The following is a 24,077-nucleotide window of genomic DNA, read 5'->3' on the forward strand; positions in this document are numbered from 1 at the left end:
AGGTTATTTTAGCATGGAAGAATACTAAGTGTATATATCTTAAAGGCTATAACTCAGTAAGTTAACCTTAAAATTTACTTGAAGCTTTTATCATTCCTAATGTAGACATCACTTTGAGGATCATAATTATTTACTCTTGGATTTAACAAACTTGTACAAATTCACCATGGTAATCACCTACTGTTCAAAATATTTAAAAATAAACTGTGATCACCCATATAAAGTCCTAACAGACATACATAGATATACGTTTATGCTAAGAGGTTAAAATTTTAAATCCATTCCAGGTTAAATTTTAGACCAGGAAAGACTTATCACTTTGAGGGGACCAGACAATAAGAGGGTTCACAGATATCTGTATAGAATTTCTGAGTTTACAGACATAGGAATATATCATGAGTAACAAAGGCAACAAATGATATAGATGTTCAGAGGAAGTCAAGATAAAATAAAAGGCTGGAACACTCAGAAAAGGCTTTCAGGTAGGACATGAACCTTAAAAGGGTGATAAGATTTAGATCAATCAAAAGAAGGGATAGAAAAGAGAAAATAGGGGGATAGAGAAGGAACAAATGTAGGATAGAAAAAACGAAAGGTCAGAGGAATGTAGGGAATGACATTTGGGGTTAGGAATGATGGAAAAGTGTAAGTAAAGGAACGGATAAAATAATATACATAGGACATGACAGAAATAGTGCATAAAGTCAATTAGGCTTAATATAGGGATTCATATGGGGAATAGTAGATCAGGAATCAAAGATAAATCTAAAAAAAGTTTTAGGGAGCTCTGAATGTTGGGCGACATTTGATTTCTATTCCATGGGCAAGAGAGAAGGAAACACTAAGGATTTCTAAAGAACTATATTGTATGGGAAGAGATGGGCAGGTGAAATAACACAATTCTTGACTAAGATAGGAAGATTGGTGCCAAAAAAAGTGGAAAGAGCAAAATAAGAAAATAAATCACTCAGAAAAGAAGAACTTATAGACTATGGTGACTATTTGATTGAGAATCGGGAAGGGATGTGTTGAACACCATTAAGGACATACAAGGATTTTTTAAATCTATGTTATGGGATGGAAATAAGACATCTACAGTAGAGGTAGATGGTTCCCAGGGATTAGTAGAAAAACATGTCAAACATTTCTTTACACAAATACGTACTACATAATTACCTGTCTCCATTGTTACAGAACTGAACGGCAACAACTTTGTCCTAAGATAAAAAAAGAACAGATTTTTGGTTAAAATAAACTTTTAAAATAGACAATGTATACCTCCCTTCATATTCAAATGTGAAAAAAGGCATAATGGAATAGTTTGTGATGCTATAATTTCCTTTAAAAATAAGCTACTTTTCTAAAAAGAAAAAATTAATTAATGAAGCATAAAACAATGTATTAAGGAGGTAGCAATTTGAAACAAACTTCTTTATGAAGCATATATCAAGAGATATAGCTGGGACTGTAGCTCAGTGGTAAAGTGGTTGCCTTGAATGTGTGAGGCACTGGGTTCAATCCTCGGCACCACAAAAAAATAAAGATACTGTATGTTCATCTACAACTAAATAAATATTTAAAAAAAAAAAAGAGAGAGATATAGTGCTGAGTGTTCCTTTCCTATGGTCTGTAAAACAAAGAATATTAATCTGTCTGACTGAATAATAGCTAAATGAAATTTCCCACTTAATTCTTTTCAATTTCAGAATAAAAATTAATCACTTTCTCATTTCCATGTGGCTTATTTAATTATTTTACAATGCAAAGTATAAGCAAATACTTGGTATTTCCTTCACTTTAATCCTTGATAAGAAAGCTACAGTGCATCCTCAAATATTGCATATTTTCACAATCTATAACTGCATTTAAATTTAATTTTAAATTAAAATAAAATGTCAACTATCTTTTTATTTAAGTATTTTTATTTTTTTAAAAAATTATAGTCTTCATATATAATGAAGTACTCCTGATTTATACTGTTTTGTGATTTCACTGTTGTATTTATCTGATAGATTCTGAATTCTTACTGACAGGTACAATACTTTGTTTGAAATATTCTGAAAGAATATATTATGGCTAACATCCATCACTGATTTCAACAGTGTGTATTTAACTTTTCATATTTTTCTTTTTATCTGGGGTCCTGCAAATCAAACTACTAAATCAAAATTTCCTCATTATTATACCCCTTAAGTCTTGCCCATTCATTTATTCTCTCCTCTCCTAGCTTTCAATATACTTCAGCACACTTGTATATATACCCTACTTTGGTAATAGCTGTAAAGATATCTTCTTATCATGTTCTAGCAGAGATTTCTTCTATTAATGTCTCAGACAGAGACCATCAGTGTTTCCTAAGTTTTTCTTTCAAAATTTAAATAATATTTCAGGATTTTTGTATCTAGGAATAAGTGAAAACAAGGTAAGAGTTCAGCTGGATTCAGTATACCTTCATAAGGGAGATATTCAATTATGTTTGAATGATAGGACAAAAAGCAAGAAATTATTTCTAAAAGCTCCCGAGAGGACGTTTCTTTTTTTTTAATTGTAATTTCATTTTATTTTTATTTAATTTAATTTATTTATTTATTACATTTGAATCAGATGGGATATAATTTCTCATTTTTCTGAGTGTACAGGTTGCAGAATTACACTGGTCATGCAGTCACATATATACCCACAGCAATAATAATGTCTATTTTATTCTGCTGTCCTTGGTTTCTAACAGGAATCTCTCATACCACAAATTTCAGGAACAACCGATTTTGCAAGTTACAAGATATTTTTAAATCACCTTTTAGAGAACTTATGTGTGTATTGATATGCACTAATACTATTTCAAATGAGATGTCAACAGTACTAAGAGTAGTAACATTAATACTTGGAAAGCTGAGAGCTTTTAATTGCTTAGTAAACAGTTTCCAAAGTGAGGCACATGAAATATATTGTGAGCTGAAACAGAAATATCCCCATACTTCACAGTAAACAATTGTTTGAAGTAGTAAGGGGAAAAATAGAGAACGAAGAAATGTAAAAAAGGTATACGTGGATATAACTAAATAATAATAGTTCAACACTTTCTAAAAAAGCCACTAGAGAGCTGGGGGAGACTAAGAGGACAAGTGCCAGCCACCAACAGCTTTTACCTACAAAATATACCTGATTTTCTATATTTAAGACAATTGTTGCTAAGGAGGATTAGATTCCACAAGTCTTTCATGAGATTCTAAAAATAATCATACTACTAAGTTCATTAAAAAAAAAAATGGGAGGTAACCAGGGATTGAAACTAGGGGCACTTAACCACTAGGACACATCCCCAGTTTTTTGTTGTTGTTGTTGTTTTTGTTGTTGTTTTTGTTTTTGTGACAGGGTATCACTAAGTTGCTTGGGCCTCACTAAATTGATATGGCTGGCTTTGAACTCTTGATCCTCCTTCTTCACCCTCCCAAGCCCCTGGGATTACAGGCATGCACCACCATGCACAGAGAAAAGATGACTTTCACTAAGACACAATTAATATGTCATTATTAAAACTACAGATTTTAAGTAATAAGCACCTTGCATGTCTAATAAAAACAGGTTAAAAAACGGGATTTTCACAAACTATTAGTGCACTGTTTGTGTATATAAAATATGTATATTGTAGTTCTTATGATATAGTTAAATCAAGCCCATATTGAGTACTACAACTATAATAAATTCAGAATTTCACACTTATTTTCATTATAAAAGAGACTGATCTGAAAAGAGAAAATAAAGTTTTCCAGAGGTTTTAAAATCTAAAACAAAATATATTTAAGTTTCATATTTTGTTCTTACCGTATGTGATTCTAACTCAGCTATTTTCTCAGGGATCTCAGAACCCAAATAGTATATTCTAATCACATGGTCAGTGCTACCTGTTGTAATGAACATTCCACCTGGAAGATTAAAAAAAAAAAACATTCCAAGGAGCTTTTAAAATTCTCTGATTGCTTCCTTACTTGTAAGCTACATCATTATTTGTAGAAGGGCTTCAAGAAACACAAGGTTATCTTCTAACAATTAAGAGCACACTAATATTTTAGAGAAAAAGAAATAAAATCAAAGAAAAACGAGAAATTTCTGAAATGCCCATATCATTCACCCAACAAAATTCAACTATAAATACAAGATTATGGATTATAAATATTAAAGTTCTTTCTACTTTATGCAAAAGCATAACATTCAAAATTATTTGTAAGATAATCTAGTTATAATTCTCTTTAGAAAAATTATACTAGTTGAGTATAAAACTGAACTGCCTTCAATACGATGAAAAAGTTCTAGATATTAATGGCAGTAATGGATGCAGAACAAGGTAAATACACCTAATGCAACTGTACTGTACACTTACAAATGGCTGCAATAAATTTGAGGTCATGTATATTTTACCACAACAAAAAATAAGGGAAAAAAAGGTTAGCAAGTATAGAATTCCTTGCAATATAAGAAGCACTGTGTCACAATGATTATGGTTTCTGTAAAAGTCAGGGCAAAATTTTTGTATTAAATGTGGAAAGACACCACACATTTTTGTTAATGGATATTTGGAGCAAGGATTTCATTTTATCCAATTATTGCTAACTTATATAAAATGTATTATTAAATTATGAAAAAGATAATGACTCAAACATTATCACATGTTAATTAGAGTCAAAAAAGATTCAACTAGTGTATGGTTTATATTGTTGGAATGCTTCCTTTAACATCAAGTACATAAATTTTTCTTCATAAAATTAAAAACACATTTTACAAGTAGATCATTTAATATTTTCAGATTTCAAGACTTAAAATTTTTATACATACCAGAACTGAAAGATGAACACGATATCTGAACTCCAGGTCTTGATCTCTCAGTAAATTTCACTGGGCGATCTCTGAAGGAAACAGGAGGATTTTTAAAAAATGTTTATCTTGTTCATTTAATAGGCAAGAATCTTTGTAGAGTTGTTTTCTGTTTGAGATTACGGTCTTACTGTGTTGCCCAGCTGGCCTCAAACTCCTGGACTTAAAGGATCCTCCTACCACACCTCTGCTTAGAGATGCATGCCACTGTGCCTGGCTTAATGGACAAGAAGCTTAACACATTGCTGGATATTGATTTATTTAGTGACAATATTATAGAGGAAAACTAAAGGGAAATGGCCAGTAAGTACGATCATTAAGGTTAAAATTAAATAAGTCTTTCCAGGCGTGGTGGCTCACATCTGTAATTCCAGTGGCTCAGGAGGCTGAGGAAGGAGGATTGCAAGTTCAAAGCCAGCCTCAGCAAAAGTGAAGTGCTAAGCAACTCAGTGAGACCCTGTCTATAAATAAAACACAAAATTGGGCTGGGGATGTGGCTCAATGTTAGAGTGCCTCTGAGTTCAATCTCAAGTACCTAAATAAATAAATAAATAAATAAATCTTAGAAATATAATTTATGATCAGCATTATTTATACTTGTTAACATAGTATCATGTTATTATCACATGTTAATTAGAGAAATGAGGCTCCTTACCAAAATTGTACATGTGAATTCAATAGTCGCTTCAACATTGACTTCATTAAATTTTACTCTAAAATCTCTAACCATCAATTATTGTAGGTATGGATATTAATAAAAACACACACATATGACATCTTTAAGTATTTGAACTATTAAGAATACAGCAGTAAATAAAATAAACATGTTTAATTTTTCACAACATTTGTAAAATTCTTTTAAACTTACCTAAACTTCATTGTTTTTACATGCCATTGCCAAAAACAGATTGTTCCATCAGCACCAGTAGAAGTGAGGTATCTGGTTGTGCCTTTAGTTGATGGACAAAACTTTAAAAGAAAAATCTGATTCAAATATAAAGTTTCTATGTTCAAAATAATTTCAATCAAAGCATGTTTTCAGATTATAATCACTTTTTAATAATGTAATTAACTAAATTCTTTTAAGAATTTCAGTTTCAACACATTAAAATACCTAGAATAATAAATAACTTATAAAAATGTAAAATACCAAAAAAATAAAATAAAAAGGTAGTTGACATTAGGATAAAATACTTTGGTCCTAAAAAAATAACTACCTTGGGCTCATTTAACATAATACTCCAATAATAATATTTTAATAGCGTTTAGTGGAGAATACTCATGAGGTCATTACTAGTTAAATCATTAAAATGTGCTACATATTTTTTATGTAGAAACAACTGTGGAATTTTAGAGTTATGAATAGAACATCAGAAATATACCTAAAAACTATGATTAGAAAATTTAATATTTAAGTATTTGAGTTTTAATATCTTAAAGACCAACTTCAATGAAGTATATTTTGTTCTTTTAAAATTTAAACCATTTTCAATTGTATTCATGTATAAACTAAATACATCAAATCTTTGTTCAATCATTGTGGAAAAATAGACTAAGAAAAAATATAGGTAAGTTACCATTGTAAAAAAACTATTACTATGCTAGAAAAACCATGTCCTTTATCATGTAGCTTCTCAGGCTTTGACCCTCAGTATTTTACATGCTCAAACAAGAAAATCTCAAGAAGGGTGGGCCACCAGGCTCTTGGTGTCTAAGACACAAGAATAAATCTGAAAATCAGACCAGAATATCTAGGATTCCTTTGAGTTTTTAAAATTCCAAATAGAGATAATAAATAATTTCCATTTGAGATTGAGATTACATTTACAGATCAAGATACATAGGATTGAAATACATTTTGAACTCAAATCAAGAGAAAATTGTCATTATAGATATTAAATCACTTAGTTTTCTTATTTATAAGCACAGAACCTCTAAAGACTTCAGAGTTAAATACAAACAAAATTATCCATAACATATTTGTCAAAATACTTTTTTCATGTATAACTGAAAAAACAAATAAAAATTAAAAAAATAAATTGAATTAAAACAATTTCAGTAAAAATTATCCATTAATAACTGAAGTACAGTAAAGAAATAAGGACTCTGAGAGTGTCTATACATATTTTCCTTCCTAAAATAGAAAAGCTTTCAATAAAAAAATTAATTCACAATCTATAGCAAAAGTCCACCAACTAGGACTCACATACCAAATCCAGCTTTTAGACTCTTTCTGTAAATGAGGTTTTATTGGAACATGGTCACTTATATATTGTGTATGGTTGCTTTTGCACTATAAAATTAGAGTTAAGTAACTGTGACAGAGATTGCATGGTCTCTAAATCTAAGGTATTTACCATCTGGCCTCTAAATCAGCAATCTTTGATCTCTAGGAATGATAAAATTAACAATACAATAGTATATAATTTTATTAATTTTGAAAAAACACTCACTAAAACCTTTATTACCTCCATTACTTTTAACTTATCTCATCCATCACAATGGGCATCTGACCCACTAATGTTCCTTAATGGAAACATTTCAAGTAAGAAATCATATTAGGGATTGTTTAAGAAATGCATATTCTGGATTACAAATACATACCAATTGTAGAAAAAAATAAGAAATCCAATAAAGTAACTTATAATTTTACCATTCAAGGCTAAACACTATTAGCAGATCATTTTATTGTGTTTAAAAGTAAATAGAAGAGAAACTGGAAAGATAATATACTATAAATTCATATAAACTGTTAATAAAGAAGTAATGAAAAAAATGCATAGAATGCCAAATAGTAATCATTACTATGGAGAAAAATGAAACAAAAAAGATGAGATAACAGAGTACTTGTGGGTTACAATTGCAAAGTGGTCAGAGGTCTCCATGAGAAGGTGACATTTACATAAATTACTTAAAAATTAAGAAAACAAAGCATGTGAATATTCGGGGAAGACAATTCTAGAGATGGAAATAGCAAAAGCAAAGACCTGGAATATTCAAAAAATTAGAGAAGATGGCAGCTAAACCAGTGAGAAAAAAAATCAAGTGTTAGGAGATGAGGTCAAAGAGAGGGAGCTGGCTTAGAAGGTAGGACATCAAGGTTTACTGTAGACTGGCTTTAATTCTAAGACTAGAAGTGGTTGAGGGTTCTCATTGCCAGTGACATGATTTAACTTCCATTTTAAAAGCAACTGGATGTTCTGTAGAGGCTAGACTAGGGCAGGGAAAAGGGAAGAAAAGAAACAAGATCAGTTAGTAGTTTAAAAATTTAGGCCACAATGGTGTGACCTACTTTGTATACAATCAGAAAAGTCAAAAAGTGTGCTCTATTTGTGTACAATGAATCAAAAAGCATTTTACTGTCATGTATAACTGTTTAGAACACATAAATAATTTTTTAATGAGAAAAAAATCTAGGCCACGGATGACAGTATCTTAAAATAGGTCACTACTGATAAAAGTCATGAAAATTTGCAAGATTCTATATATATTTTAAAGGTTAGCCAACATGATTAGCTAGTAAGGTGGACACTGAGTGAAAAGTCAGGGATGAGTACCCTGAAAAGTTAGAAGCATGAAATTGTCATGTGTTTAGATGTTGCTATGGTTTGATGTTGAATGTCTCCTCGAAGACCATGTTAAAGGATTAATACTCAGGGTGATTCTATTGGAAGGTATACCTGAATGGGAAGTTCTTAGAGGGTCTTTGAGTGTGTACCCTCAAGGAACTACAGGACACCAGTCTGTCTTTCTGACTTCCTTTTGGATGATGTCATCTCTTACACACAATGTCTCTACCATGGTGGGATTGCTTGCTCCAGCATGTTCCTGCCTTTGCTATTTACACTGTGAAGTAGTACAGCCAAAGGATAATTGCCAAGCCTACATTATACCATTAGGACATAACATTCAAAATTGCAAGGTAAATAAATCATCTTTTCTTCAAAAGTAATCTTCTTCTGGCATTTTATAGTGACAGAAAGCTAATACAGATGGGAAAAGTTTGAAGAGAAATAGGTCTGAGGAAGGAAGATGAGTTTAATTTGAATATGTTGTTTCAGATGCCTAAAAGATATCCAAGTGATGATGCCAAGTATGTAGCTGAATAAACAAGTATAAGAGCTAAAAGACAGTTAGTTCAAAGATCGGGATATGTTTGAGAGTTATAAGTTTACAGATGCAGTTCAAAGCCATGAGACTATATGAGATCACTAAGGGAAAGAGTGAGTCAGCGAAGGGGCACATAGATTTACAAGGTACCCCAACTTGTAAACAAAATGAGAAAAAAATCAAGCGAAATTATGAAAAAATTAAACACTATCATAAATATTTTCAATATAATCAAATAGTCATTTTATGTTACATGAAAGTATGTCCAATAATCAAGTCAGACATGATGGTGGGAACACATGGAGCAGATAACCTTAAATTAAAATCTATTAAATAATTTCAACTAATCAAAATTTTAAAAAGAAAAATTTCAAACCCATTACACACTGAAGCCAATCATTGTTAATTCCCTATAAAAAGGTGATATATTATTAAAATAACACCCAAAAATGGGAGTAATGATCTTCAACAGTGGCATCTTAAACCAGAGTGTAAAACTTTCAGAAGGACTTCTGTTTTGCTGTCAACACAAGTAAGTAGACAAGACTGAAACTTGGTTAGTTCTGTTAAATAAAAGGTCTTTTGGGACATCCAGGCCTTTAAATATCAATATTTATTTATGGACAAATATTTAAAAGATGCCAATGTATTTTATTGCAAATATATAATTGAAACAAGAAATCACTGAAACTACAAAATAAAAAGTTGCCCAAGATTAGACAACACACGTTAAATTTGATTGTCAAACATTTTGCATTAAATATTAGAACAAAGCATGCCAATATTCTAGTTAAAACCTGTTTATATGGTAACAGGTTTTAGTGCACTTTAGAAAACATTTACTCCTTTCTTCAAAAATACAAGTGACATAAATAAAACATGTCACACTATATTTGAAAAATCTTTTCAATCATCTTTTTATTTGTTTCTAAAGGGAATAGATTTATATGAAAAGGGAACTTTGAACCAACCTGTATTCAGGGTAGGAACAAAAAACCCTTGTGGGGTTAATTTTCTGATGCCAGTCTTTGTGTTATTATCCATACAATGTAATAAAAATGAGAGAATTCTCATCTGCATTACATACTTTAGAGAGATCATTTTTCTTACCTGTATGGAAGTAATAGAAGCTGAATGTCCCTGCAGGACAGCAACTGGTGCACATGTTCGAAGACACCATACTCTTACAACTTTATCACAGCTGCCTGCGGCAATAAGAGTATTTTCATAGTTAACAGCCATGTCAGAAATTTCGGCAGAGTGCCCTCGAAGTGTAGCAAGGAGACGTCCATCATCTGTAGCCCAAATTTTCACCAAACAGTCATCTGAACCCTATAGTACACAAAGGACAGAAGATTAATAATGAAGCCAAAATTTGCCATCCACTCCCCTAAAAATACTAAAAGACAAAGGGATATTTTTAAGTTACTTGTAAACCTTTGCTTCTGCGTCTAGTCTCTATTTATAACTCAGATCTAGTATCAAATACAAACTATATCCAAATGATAAGACTGATAAAGCATTGTCCAATTTGGCACTGGTACCTATACAAAACTCCTCAGAACTCAAAATATTTTAAACTTACTTGTAAATGATTTGTCATTAAGTATTGCTTACTTATTTTTTCCTTACATCTAACATCCTTTTTTCTTAATTGCTTGAATATTTTTTCTACAAATACTTCTAAATTCAACTTAAAGTCTCCTTCATTTCTCAGGAAACCGGAGGCCATTAATAATCTTCAGTGAAAACAGAATGTCAAACTTCCTATTATTTCAAGAGCTTTAAATATATTAAAAGCAATTTTATTCTACTGTGGCAGGTAAGATACTTAATAATCTATTAAAATATGGCATTCACCATCCTCATTGTGATCATTAACATCCAAATATTTAGGTGATATACTTGAAGACATGAAGTCATCAAAGTAAGAGAAGTGTGAAATGAAATCTCAGGAGTCATAATTTCTCAAAATACAAACCCAAACCACTTCCTCTTCTATAAATAGAAAAAGAAAATTATGCTATTAAACGCAACCCTATGTTACAACAGTAAGGAAGCAATAAAATTAATATTTCTTAGAAATGCAAACAGTATGACTTGGTTAATAAAAATTCAATTTTAAAAATAACCAGTAGTAAAAGAAAGATACAAAATAATGACTCTTTGTTTCCGGTAGCAGGAATTGAACTTAACCACAGAGCCACTTTCCTGGCTTTTTTTTTTTTTTTTTTGAGGCAGGGTCTCCCTAAGTTGCACAGGGCCTTGCTAAGTTGCTGAAGTTGACTTTGAACTTGCAATCTTCCTGTCTCTGCCTCCTGGATCACTGAGATAAGAATAGTGTGCCAACATGCCCAACTACTACTCTTCATTAACTATGCAGTTCAACTATTCAGTCACAAGGGTGATGGAATCATTAATTAAGCAAAACTGTCAGCAATTACACTGTGACACACAGAAAATGCATTTAAATAAATATTTGCTAAAATGGAATGAATGAATACACTTACTTACCATAGATTAACCACTCCTAGAATATAATATATTCTGACGAATTATTTTTTAAATTAAATCCCCAACAGATAATGAACATTATAATTCACCCTTTATTTATATAAAACAAGAAAAAAAATTAAATTCCTACTCATCTTTTCTCGCATTCTCAGGTCCAAAAAGGATGAACTCCTTACAAAGCACAATGCAATGCCATGAAATCTATCTTCCATTCTTATAAGTATGTAACAATTTCATATCATAAATTTTAAACTCACTGTAAAAATTCTTCTCCCACTTCGGTCAAATGCTACACAGTAGACAGAAGATAGGTGTCCCAGAATTCTCTTATGCATCTTAATGTGCTGGTAAGCAGATGAAGGAAAAATATGGCTGAAGCGACTACATCCGGTTAATTGCCTGGCAGAAGTGATATTTACTGAAAAAATAAAATAAAAGAGATTAATTTTTTAAAATCTAAAAGTCAAAACTATTTCATGAAATTCAGTTATGAATATTAAACAAAGCAGGGTACACACGCCACAGCAATTCAACCCTGTGAGAAGTCTAAATTCCCTTAACATGTTTCATGGTATTATAAATTAAAGTTGACTAAAATAATGCATTCACAATACTTATCTATTAAATCTAAGGCTCTGATGTTCTGCTTGGCATATTGTGGTTTCTCAAGCACATTCACATTTTCCTTTTCTTGATATACTACAATGAGAGACTCGGTCACTTTAAATATATAGGTAAATTATCCTATAACACAAAGGAATTAAAATTTTAAAAAACTGTATTTGGTTAAGTATATACATCTTAAAATTTATACAGGAAATTTTATAAACTCCTGTCCTATCTTTTCAATATCTGCCCCTAATATTTCAAAAATAATATAAGAGACCTACACAGTGAAGAGAGAAGGGAAGCTATGACACTACATAGATCTGAAATAGAAAACAATTCTTTCCAGGTTTGTCTATGGTTCTCCCCGTTTTGGTTTCTGAATCTGGAAGTTCTTCTTTTAGTTACAATGAACTTTTGAGACTTCATCTCCCATGAGATCATTTTAGAGCCTGTCACATTTTTGGTTTGTTTAGTTTTCTGAATTTTCTTAAAAAAAAAAAAGCCAAGATAAAGCACATGTCTACACAATTCCCCTTCAAGTACCACCTGGATTCTGTCCATTTCTGAAATTGAGATCTGTTCCACATATAAGGATTTACAACCATCTATTTCTGTGAAATTATTCCTGTCTATCTTTATAGAATGGAAATACTTGACACCCCACATATTGTATTTTAATCAAAACAAAGGATTCCTACAAGTTCAAAGTCACCTTAGGGGAAGGTGACATTTACCACACTGTATAAATAATATAGTACAAGTGACAATAGCTTTATGTTTAAGCAAGGCAAAATTAAGGCAAGAACTGAGTTCTAGCTAGATTAGTATAATTAGAGCCATGCCACAATCAAAATATAAAACCTTTCAATGTCTCACAATCTTAAGAGCAATGAAGTCTGTCTTTCAGGCAAAGGTAGATCCACTGGCCATTTTAAACTGACAAAATGACAAAAAATTAATGATGAATAGGCAAAATCAGTGAAACTTTTAATGCAAATCATAAGAACAAATTAGTGATCTAGTATATAATACTGCAAGATGATGAATATATAATGGTAAAAAATGTTGACCTAGGTAAGAGGGGTTATTTTGTTTGTTTTTTTGTTTGTTTTGTTTTGTTTGGGGTTTTTTGCAGCTGGTTCCCAACCAACCAACAAGAAATTACTACAACAGGAAGAGTAGGCAACCTAACTTGAGAATTAGGTAATCTTTTTCCAAACATTTCTCAGTGATCTGAGTTCCTTGAAACAATTGACCATCATTTCTGATTTCCTTTGTCTCTTCCACACTTTGCAGGTAGATTGAGAAAAAGGTATGATACTTCAAGGCAATATTTTCTTATCTGAAGAACTCAGGATACTCCAGACTAGATGATTGTTAGAGGGGGCTTCCATACATTGTAGTGTGTTTAGCAGCAGCCTTGGCCTATGCCCACTACATGCTAGTAGTACAACCAGCACTAAGTTGTGAGAAGAAAAAATACTTCCATGCACTGCCAAATACTTCCTATACGGGAAAAAAAACTACTCTACTTAAAAAAATCATAAGTATAAGAACAAAAACAATTAACTTGGAAAAAATAATAGAAAAGCAATTTTGAGAATGGGAGCAGGAGATAGAGAATGAGCCAACCCATGGACATGGAATAGCTTTTAATTTATTGTGTCTTCTTCAATTTCTGTCATCAGTGTTTTATTGTTTTTAATGTGTAGTTCTTTGATATCCATGATTAAATGTACTTTTAAGTATTTTAATTTTGATGTTATTTTAAATGAAATTGGTTTCATAATTTCTCTCTCAACTAGTTCATTGTTAGGGTATAGAAACACTAAGTATTTTTGTATGTTGTTTTTGCGACTTGCAGCTTCACTGGATTTTTTTTTAAATCTGTGTTAACATTTTTTTAAAATTTTAAATGTTTTTGAGTAGAGTCTTTAGGGGTTTCTCTATATAAGATCATGTCATCAGAAATAGACAATTTCACTTCTTCCTTTCCTATAGAGATGTGTTGTATTTCTTTTTCTTGCTTAATTGCCCCAGCAAGATCTTCCAGCAATATGCTGAATGAAAGTGAGAAAGAAGGAAATCATATTTTGTTCCTGATATTAGAGAAGAAGCATCCAATTTTCCATTGTTCATTATGATATTAGCTGTGGGCTTGCAAAATACAGTGTTTATTCTGTTGAGGTACATTTCTTCTATATCCATTTTTCAAAGGTTTTATTACATATGTATGTTGAATTGTGTCAAATGCATTTTCTATATCTTTAGAGGTGATTATGTGGCATTTTTCCCTTCTTTTTTACTAACTTCTACATCTCATTTATTGATTTGGATGTGCTATACTATCCTTGCATTACAGGAATAAATGTTGCACAATGATGGGGAATGATCTTTGAATATGCTGTGGAGTTCAATTCACTAGAATTTGGTTGATGATTTTGCATCTATGATCATCAGGAATACTGGTCTATAGCTTCCTTTTCTTGTAGTGTCCTTGTCTGGCTTTGGTATCAGAGTAATGTGACTTCTTGAGTTGAGTTCAAATGTACTCCATTGTTTTAGAAGAGTCTGAAGAGGATTAATGAGCCAATCCATGTGTTGAGAGCCACAGCCAAAGGGGCCCCAGCAAACTTCCAGCTGCCAGCAAACTTCCAGCTGCTGGCTGATGATTGGCTCACAGCGGCCCCAGCAACATCTAGCTGATTGGCTCCTCGGCCCCAGCAACATCTAGCTGATTGGCTCCTCTGCGGTGATGCTCATTGGACTGTTTCCCTGCCCTTTCAGACCACGGAGCTGCTCATTGGGGGACTTTTTTGGCTCCGCCCACGTGACCCAGCCAATCGGCCTCAAGAGCAGGAGGATTGTGGGAGGTGGAGAGAAGCTTGTGGGAGAGAGAGGCTTGGGGAAAGCCGGTGGTGGCAGTTGAGGCTCTGAGGGTTTTTCCTGAGAGACTATTTTGTTTGTCGTCTGTGGTTCTAAAAATAAAGTTAGTTTCTTTTGACAAGTGGCTCCTGATTGTGCCCAGCCAGACTGCGGCATTTGGTGGCCCGTACGGGGAGCGACTGAGGGTAAGTGAAATTGCTCGCCCCTGAGGGCAGGGCGAGAGGATGGGTTATTTTTTTTTTTTTTTTCCCCTTGGAAATTTTATTTTACAGGGACACGCACAAAAACAAACAAAAACAAAACAAAAACAAAACAATGTAACTGCAAAATTGTAGTAGGTGCCATGTGATGTATTCATATAGAACCAAGTTAGAAAATCATAGTGGTGGGAGTGAGGGATGCTCTAGACAGGACAGTCATGAAATGATCCTTGTTTTTTTCCAGTACTGGCTACAATGGGTGTGTCTTTCCTGGTCACTTGTCCTGCAATAGGGCTAACTGGATGGGACCCTGCAAACCTGACTGTCCCTTCTATTACCACTCTTGGGCTGGAGCCTGACCCCGATCTGAAAACAGCAGCCCTTAGATCCACTGCCCTTATTTTAGGGTCTGTGTCAGGAAGAGGCCCTTTGACCCCCGGCCTCTTCTGGACAGCCATAATTCTTGGATATGACTCTAGGGGACACCCAGTCTGTCCCTGTCCCCGTGCATCCAGAGTCACAATCAGAGCAGTTCCTTTCACACTGTGGCCAGTGACATTCCAGTGACCTGTGCAATTAAGGCATGGAAGACTTTACAAGGACATGGAGGTTTACAAGGTCAATTATCTAAGGTAATACAAGGAGCTAATGAACCTTATGCTGAATTTGTAGATAGGCTTATTCAAACAGCTACCAGAGTTTTTGGGAATACAGAACAAGCAATGCCATTACTAAAACACCTGGCTTATGAGCAAGCGAATCGTTGGTGCAGAGATATCATTAGACCATGGAAACATGAAGATTTAAACACATATATTAAATTATGTAGAGACATTAATGAACAAGAGCAAGTCGTGGCAGCTGCAGTAAAACAGGCTTTAGATGCCAGAGACATTAATGAACAAGTGCAAATTGTGGCAGCTGCACTAAAACAGGCTTTAGATGCCAGGCCAAGAACATGCTACAATTGTGAACAAAGAGGACATTTTAAAAGGAATTGCCCCATTGGAGGAGGGTTTAACAAAACTAGGTATCAAAGGAGTAGAATACCAGGTATTTGCCCACGGTGCCGTAGAGGGAGACATTGGGCTAATGAATGCCGTTCTCAAACCACCATAGAGGGTACTCCATTATCAAAAAACGAACAAGGACCAGGTGTTTATCCACGATATCATGGAGAAAGGCATCGGGCTCCATTGCCAAAAAATGGACAGGGGGGCCCAATGCTCCGGGGCCCCAAACCACAAATATACGGAGCACTGGAGGAACCCAGCAACCCCATCAGGGTAGTGCCCAGGACACATTGTCCATCAGATCCCTCATCAGACAAACCAGAGGGAGCGCAGGGTTGGACATCTGCGCCTCCGCCAGAGCAGTACTAACTCCAGAGATGGGAGTTCAAATCATTCCCACAGGGGTGAAAGGACCTCTTCCCAAAGGAACAGTAGGCTTATTATTGGGACGCAGCTCTTCTACTCTAAAAGGACTTATGATAAGTCCTGGGGTAATTGATCCCGATTATGAAGGTGAAATAAAAATTATAGCCAGTTCTCCAAAGGGTATATCAGTAATTTCACCAGGAGATAGAATAGCACAGTTACTAATAATACCCAGCCTACATGATAAATTTTCCAGTCGTACTGTAGAAAGAGGTTCCAAGGGATTAGGCTCCACAGGTGTAGATTGGGCTATGCTTTCTTTAAATTTAGATTCTCGCCCCATGCTAAAACTAAATATTCAAGGACATGAATTTAATGGGCTACTGGATACAGGTGCAGACCTTAGCATCATCTCTCGTCAAGAATGGCCAAAACATTGGCCATTACAACAAGCCACTCAAACGCTTCGAGGCCTAGGAGTGGCAACTAATCCCCATAGAAGTGCAATGGTATTAGATTGGAAGGATCCTGAAGGATGTGAAGGAACTATACAGCCATATGTATTGGATCATCTTCCCGTAAATTTATGGGGACGAGATGTCCTAGATCAATTAGGTTTGACATTAACAAATAACATCAACCAAAATGCACCCACTATTATGACTAGACAAGGTTTTAGGAAAGGAAAAAGATTAGAAAAACAAGAACAAGGTATAGCAGCACCAATACAAATAGATCAAGGAACAGACAGACATGGGTTGGATTTTCAGAAAGGGCCACTGAGACAATAAAAATTACTTGGAAATCAGAAAGACCAGTATGGGTTCCTCAGTGGCCCCTGACTAAAGAAAAGATACAAGCAGCCCATGACCTGGTCAAACAACAATTAGCAGAAGGACATATACAACCTTCTGTATCTCCCCATAATACTCCCATTTTTGTCATCAAAAAGAAATCTGGTAAATGGAGATTATTGCAAGATTTAAGAGCCATTAATAATGAGATGGTTATTATGGGACCTGCTCAATCAGGGATTCCTCAGTTGTCTGCTTTGCCAAAAACCTGGTATGTTTTAGTTATAGATATTAAAGATTGTTTTTTTTTCAATTCCAATTCATCCTGAGGATAGTCCACGTTTTGCATTTACTATCCCTGCACTGAATCATGAAGGTCCTGATCAGAGATATGAATGGAAAGTACTCCCTCAAGGGATGGCTAACAGCCCAACTATGTGTCAAATTTATGTTAACAAAGTAATCCAGCCACTTAGAAATCAAAATCCTGAACTACAAATATTTCACTATATGGATCATGTATTATTAGCACACAAAGATAAAAACACATTGCTAGAATGTTATGCCACACTTACAAACTTATTAAAAAATTATAATCTAGAGATAGCAATACATAAAGTACAATTAAATTTTCCAATTAATTATTTAGGAGTTCTATTATCCTCAACCATGGTCCGTCCACCAAAAATTCAAATACGAGTAGATCAACTCAAATCACTTAATGACTTTCAAAAGTTATTAGGAGACATAAATTGGATAAGGCCTTATTTAGGTATACCAACAGGAGAGTTGGGACCTTTATTTGATATCCTAAAAGGTCCATCCGATCCAAATTCACCCCGAATGTTAACGCCTGAAGCAAGAAAGGCATTAAAAATCATTCAAACATATATGGAAAATATGCATTTGGATAGAATTGATATAAGTTTGCCTTTATTATTTATTGTACTACCAACAAAAAATATTCCTACAGGAGTATTTTGGCAAGAAGGTCCATTATTATGGATACATTTATCTTATTCTCCTAACACTATTCTTACTAGGTATCCTGAGGCTGTAGGACAATTAATACTCAAAGGAATAAAAACAGCAAAGGGAGTGTTTGGAATTTCTCCCAATAAAATTATTACTCCATATACTATGAATCAAATTGATGAGTTAGCTAATGAGTTAAATACTTGGGCAAGAATCATGTGCAAATCTAATGTTTCATTTGATAACCACTTACCATCTAATCCTTTATTGTCTTTTTGGTCATTGCATCCTGTAATTTTTCCAAAAATGACAAGAAAAACACCTATCATGAATGCTCCAAATATATTCACTGATGGGTCAAATAATGGTACAGCAGCAGTAGTTACCCCTGATCAAACTTTTACATTTTTAGTACCCAAACAATCAGCTCAAAAGGTAGAGCTTAATGCAGTTTTACAAGCTTTTGTGATGTTTAAAGATTCTGTATTTAATTTATTTTCTGATAGTCAGTATGTACTTAATGCTATAGTATCTCTTGAAGATGCTGGTAGGATTTCCCCTTCTTCTACTGTTTTCTCTTTGCTTTCCACTATACAAAGTCTAATCTGGGACAGAAAAGATCCATTCTTTATAGGACATATCAGGGCACATACAGGATTGCCTGGAGCCCTTAGTTTGGGCAATGATTTAGCAGATAAAACTACACATGACATACATATTTTCTCTACACTAGAAGAAGCTATATATTTTCATAAAAAGTTCCATGTCAATGCTAATACTTTACAAAAGCACTTTAAAATAACTAAGGAACAAGCTAGACAAATAATAAAACAATGTCAAAATTGTGTGACCTTTTGACCACAAGTTAATCTTGGAGTCAATCCTAGAGGATTGATACCTAACCATATTTGGCAGATGGACGTCACACACTTGCCAGAATTTGGAAAATTAAAATATTTGCATGTTACAGTTGATACTTCTTCTGGATTTTTGATGGGCTCCCTTCATGCCGGAGAAAAAACTAAAGATGTTATAGCTCATTGCTTACAAAATTTTGCCACTGTGGGTGTTCCAAAACACTTAAAAACAGATAATGCCCCTGGTTATACTTCTACCTCTTTTAAACAATTTTGCTCAACATTTGGCATTACTCATATAACAGGAATCCCATACAATCCACAGGGACAAGGCATAGTTGAAAGAGCTCATCAAACTATTAAAATGTACTTATTAAAGCAAAAACAAGGAATTGGAAAGGGGTATATATTCCCCAAAGATAAACTTAAAATAACCCTTTTTACTCTAAACTTTTTAAATTTGGATTCATCAGGACTTAGTGCTGCGGAAAGGCATATGTGTCCAAAAAATGTACATAAGCCCAAGGTACTTTGGAAGGATATTCTAACAGGACAATGGAAAGGTCCTGACCCAGTAATTGTCTGGAGTCGGGGGTCTGTTTGTGTGTTTCCACAGGGAGAACAGCAGCCAATTTGGATTCCAGAGAGATTAACCAAGGTCCTGACCCAGTGATTGTCTGGAGTCGGGGGTCTGTTTATGTGTTTCCACAGGGAGAACAGCAGCCGATTTGGATTCCAGAAAGATTAACTAAAGCGATTTCTACAGACCAAAAAGAAGATGATTTGGCTCAAATCCATAACAACTGATATCCAAAACTCCAGTTTGGCTATTCTTACATCTGCAACAGAACCAGGATGCTTTTTTCAATATCTATTTTATTATTGCCCTTTGCCATATCATGAAGTTCTATTTTGTTTTTTGAGCTCATACAGACCTAGGTTAATGTTTTGCTGATCAGTTCTATTTTTTGACTATAGAGTTTTTAAACATTGCAATGGAGATTTCACCTGTAAAAAGTTATAAGGCCTTTACTATAATGTTATGTGTTGTATATATTATATTATGTGTGCACACTTGTGTTTTGTGTTATATGTTTGAATGTACGTATGTCCATATATCATATATGATGAGCGCTCATGATAAAATGGATCCAAATATTTTTTTTTCACATGATTTATATGGTTTAATTTAAATTGGGTAAACAACTGTTGAGGATTGTTTTAATATGTAAACAAAAAAGAAGGTTAACAGATCTGTTTACTTTCACCTTTCCTTTTCATTATATTTAATAATTCTCTTAAAGATAATGTAAATTGTTAAGAAAATTGTTTTCTTTTAGTGCCTTCTGTAGTGTTACATAATTTTTTCTTTAGCCATTATTGCCAGAATTCCTATCTTCATCCCAGTGCTGGTGAAGACAATGTAAATTGTTAAGAAAATTGTTTTCTTTTAGTGCCTTCTGTAATGTTACATAATTTTTTCTTTAGCCATTATTGCCAGAATTCCTATCTTCATCCCAGTGCTGGTGAAGTCAAAGATAAAACCAATCTACAGCTTCTACAATAGCCATCACTGAACTGCTTGCAGAACTTGCCTGGACACATTGTGAGCTCACCTGTATGCATTGTGAACTATCTGTTGGTACAGCGAATTGTGGTAGTGCTGGAGTATTTTTGCTGATGATGTCACCGGTGGTACAATTTTTCAAAGGAGCCCTCAATTGGCTTAATGTCATGGCATTTTGCATCCTCCTCTACTAGTGATGGTCTAAAATTTGGGGGCCAACAGAGGTGAGGCAAAGAACCTCACCCCCCCACAGGTGCAAAGGCCTATCCACAAGTATGGCTGTATGCTGGACCGGTAGTCAGTGACGGGTATGATCCAATTGCAGTGGTACCAACCTAAGACAGGAGGCTGACGCCTAGAGGTCAGTTCATCCGATGATGGGTAAGGACCATATGTTGAATTGGACTGCCTAACAGGCACGGTCCCTAAGCCACATGCTTGTTGTTTAAACAGAGAGGGGGAGATGTTGAGAGCCACAGCCAAAGGGGCCCCAGCAAACTTCCAGCTGCCAGCAAACTTCCAGCTGCTGGCTGATGATTGGCTCACAGCGGCCCCAGCAACATCTAGCTGATTGGCTCCTCGGCCCCAGCAACATCTAGCTGATTGGCTCCTCTGCGGTGATGCTCATTGGACTGTTTCCCTGCCCTTTCAGACCACGGAGCTGCTCATTGGGGGACTTTTTTGGCTCCGCCCACGTGACCCAGCCAATCGGCCTCAAGAGCAGGAGGATTGTGGGAGGTGGAGAGAAGCTTGTGGGAGAGAGAGGCTTGGGGAAAGCCGGTGGTGGCAGTTGAGGCTCTGAGGGTTTTTCCTGAGAGACTATTTTGTTTGTCGTGTGTGGTTCTAAAAATAAAGTTAGTTTCTTTTGACAAGTGGCTCCTGATTGTGCCCAGCCAGACTGCGGCATCCATGGACATGGAATAGCTTTCAATTTATTCAATTAACTTCTTTTTAACACTTTGGTAGCATTCAACAGTGAACCCATAAGAACCTGAGCTTTTTTTTTTTTTGATGACAGACTTTGTACACATTATTAGTTTGTTCATATTTTCCATTCCTTTCTGTTACAGCCTTGATATATTCGATGCTTCTAGAAATCCATGCATTCTTCTAGGTTATCTTATTTGTATGTAGTTGTTCATAATAGTCTTTATGGTTATTTGTATTTCTGTGGTATTGGTTTTAATAGCTCCACATGTTTTTATTTTTTATTTTTGTTTGGCTCTTTTCTTAATCTTCTTTGTTGGTTTACTTAAAGACTTTTCAACTTATTTTTTTCAAAAAATGAACTTTTAGATTTCCTTTTATTTCCTATTATTTTTCTAGTCTTTTTTTCTGCTCTGATATTTATTTCCTTCTTTTGTCTAATTTTGGTAATACTTTATTCTTTCTCTAGTTCTTACAAGTGTAACACTAGGTTTCTTACTTGAGATCATTCTTTTGTCCTCTAGACATTTATGGCTACAAACTTCCCTTTGAGGACTGATTTTGCATCCAGTAAGTTATGGTACATTCTGTTTTCATTTTTATTTGTCTCAAGTGATTTTTTTTTTCTAATTGAAATTTAATTCTTCTTTGACCCATTGGATGTTCAGGAGTATATTTTAATTTTCACATATTTGTGAGTCTTTCAACATTTATCCAGTTACAGGTTGAATATCCTTATACAAAATGCTTGGAAATATAAGTTAAGGATTTCATATTTGGGGGTATTTTAGAATATTTGGATATTCATGATAAGGTATCTTGGTAATGTGATCCAAGTCTAAATAAAAAAATGTATTTATGTTTCATATACGCCTTACATATATACCCCAAATATGAATTTATATATTATTTTAGTGTAACTACTTTTTTACTTTGAGAAGTCACATCAGATCAGGTGTGAAATTTTCCTCTTATGGCATCATCAAAAAGCTTCAGCTGTTGGGCATTTTAGATTTAGAATATTTGGATTCAAGGTGCTCAATCTGTATTTATTTCTAGTTTCATGCCACTGTGTTCAGAAAAAAATACTTAATATGATTTCAATATTCTTAAATTTGTGTAGACTTATTTTGAGGTCTAAAATATAATATATGCTACAAAATGTTGAGTATACATGTGAGGAGAATGTATATTCTATTGCTGTTATATGGAAGATATATAAATATTTCTTACATCCAATTGGTGTGAGTGTGGTACAAGTTTAAAGTTTCCTTATTGACTTTCTTGTTGGGATAACCTGACCAATGTTGGAAATGGAATAATGAAGTCTCTTACTATTGCACTGCAGTCTGTCTCTCCTTTCAAATATATTAATATCCGCTTTATCTATTTTGGTGATCCAATGCTGGGTACATATATATTTATATATAAATTCTTGATGAATTAATATCTTTATCATTATCATATAGTGAGCTTCTTTATCTTTTTATGGTTTTCCACTCAGAATCTTTTTTTTTTTTAATATATCGAGCACCCCCACTCTGTTTTGGCTTCCTTTTACATGGAATATCTTTTTCATCCTTAGTCTATGTGGGTCCTTAGAGGAAGCAGAATGGGATCATATTTTTTTATCTGTCTACCCACTTGATGTTGAAAATATTCATAAAACTCAAAAGTAACCTATAGATTCAATCTAATCCCTATCAAAATTCTGATGACCACCTGAACAGACACTTTTCAGAAGATGATATATAATCAATCAACAAATATATGAAAAAATGTTCATCATCACTAGAAATTAGAGAAATGCAAATCAAAACCACTCTAAGATTTCATCTCATTCCAATCAGAATGGCAGCTATTATGAAGACAAACAACAATAAGTGTTGGTGAGGATGTGGAGAAAAAGGTACACTCAGACACTGCTGGTGGGACTGCAAATTGGTGCAGCCAATATAGAAAGCAGTATGGAGATTTCTTGGAAAATTGGGAATGGAACCACCATTTGACCCAGCTATCCCCACTCCTTTATCTGTACCCAAAGGACTTAAAAACAGCATATTACAGGGGCACAGTGACAACATGTTTATAGCAGGACAATTCACAGGGAGAGGGAGCATGGGAGGAATAGACGAACTCTAGATAAGGCAGAGGGGTGAGAGGGGAAGGGAGGGAGCAGGGGGTTACAAGGATAGTGGAATGTGATAGACATCATTATCCAAAGTACATGTATTGGTGTGAACATACTTTATATACAACCAGAGATATGAAAAATTGTTCTGTATATGTGTAATAAGAATTGTAATGCATTCTGCTGTCATTTAAAAAATCAATTAAATTTTTTTTAAAAAAATATGATGTTTTGAATAGAAATAGAAAAAAATTACTAA

The 24,077-nt window shown here is 34.1% G+C and overlaps 1 protein-coding gene across 1 annotated transcript in view; it reads right to left on the reverse strand.

Moving 5' to 3' along the window:
• Positions 1-24,077, reverse strand: part of Brwd3 (bromodomain and WD repeat domain containing 3) — a 156,810-nt gene that overhangs the window by 62,406 nt on the left and 70,327 nt on the right. Inside the window, exons 7-12 of the mRNA XM_046442605.2 lie at positions 11,751-11,911; positions 10,090-10,311; positions 5,738-5,838; positions 4,831-4,901; positions 3,823-3,923; positions 1,177-1,217 (exon numbers count right to left, since the gene is read on the reverse strand). Coding sequence (XP_046298561.1) covers positions 1,177-1,217; positions 3,823-3,923; positions 4,831-4,901; positions 5,738-5,838; positions 10,090-10,311; positions 11,751-11,911 — 697 coding nt within the window. The remainder of the gene's footprint in view (positions 1-1,176; positions 1,218-3,822; positions 3,924-4,830; positions 4,902-5,737; positions 5,839-10,089; positions 10,312-11,750; positions 11,912-24,077) is intronic.

The sequence above is a fragment of the Marmota monax genome, unplaced genomic scaffold (assembly GCF_021218885.2).
Source record: "Marmota monax isolate L192 unplaced genomic scaffold, Marmota_monax_Labrador192_F-V1.1 WCK01_AAM20220418_F8-fsc00212, whole genome shotgun sequence".
In the NCBI taxonomy this organism is placed as follows: Eukaryota; Metazoa; Chordata; class Mammalia; order Rodentia; family Sciuridae; genus Marmota; species Marmota monax.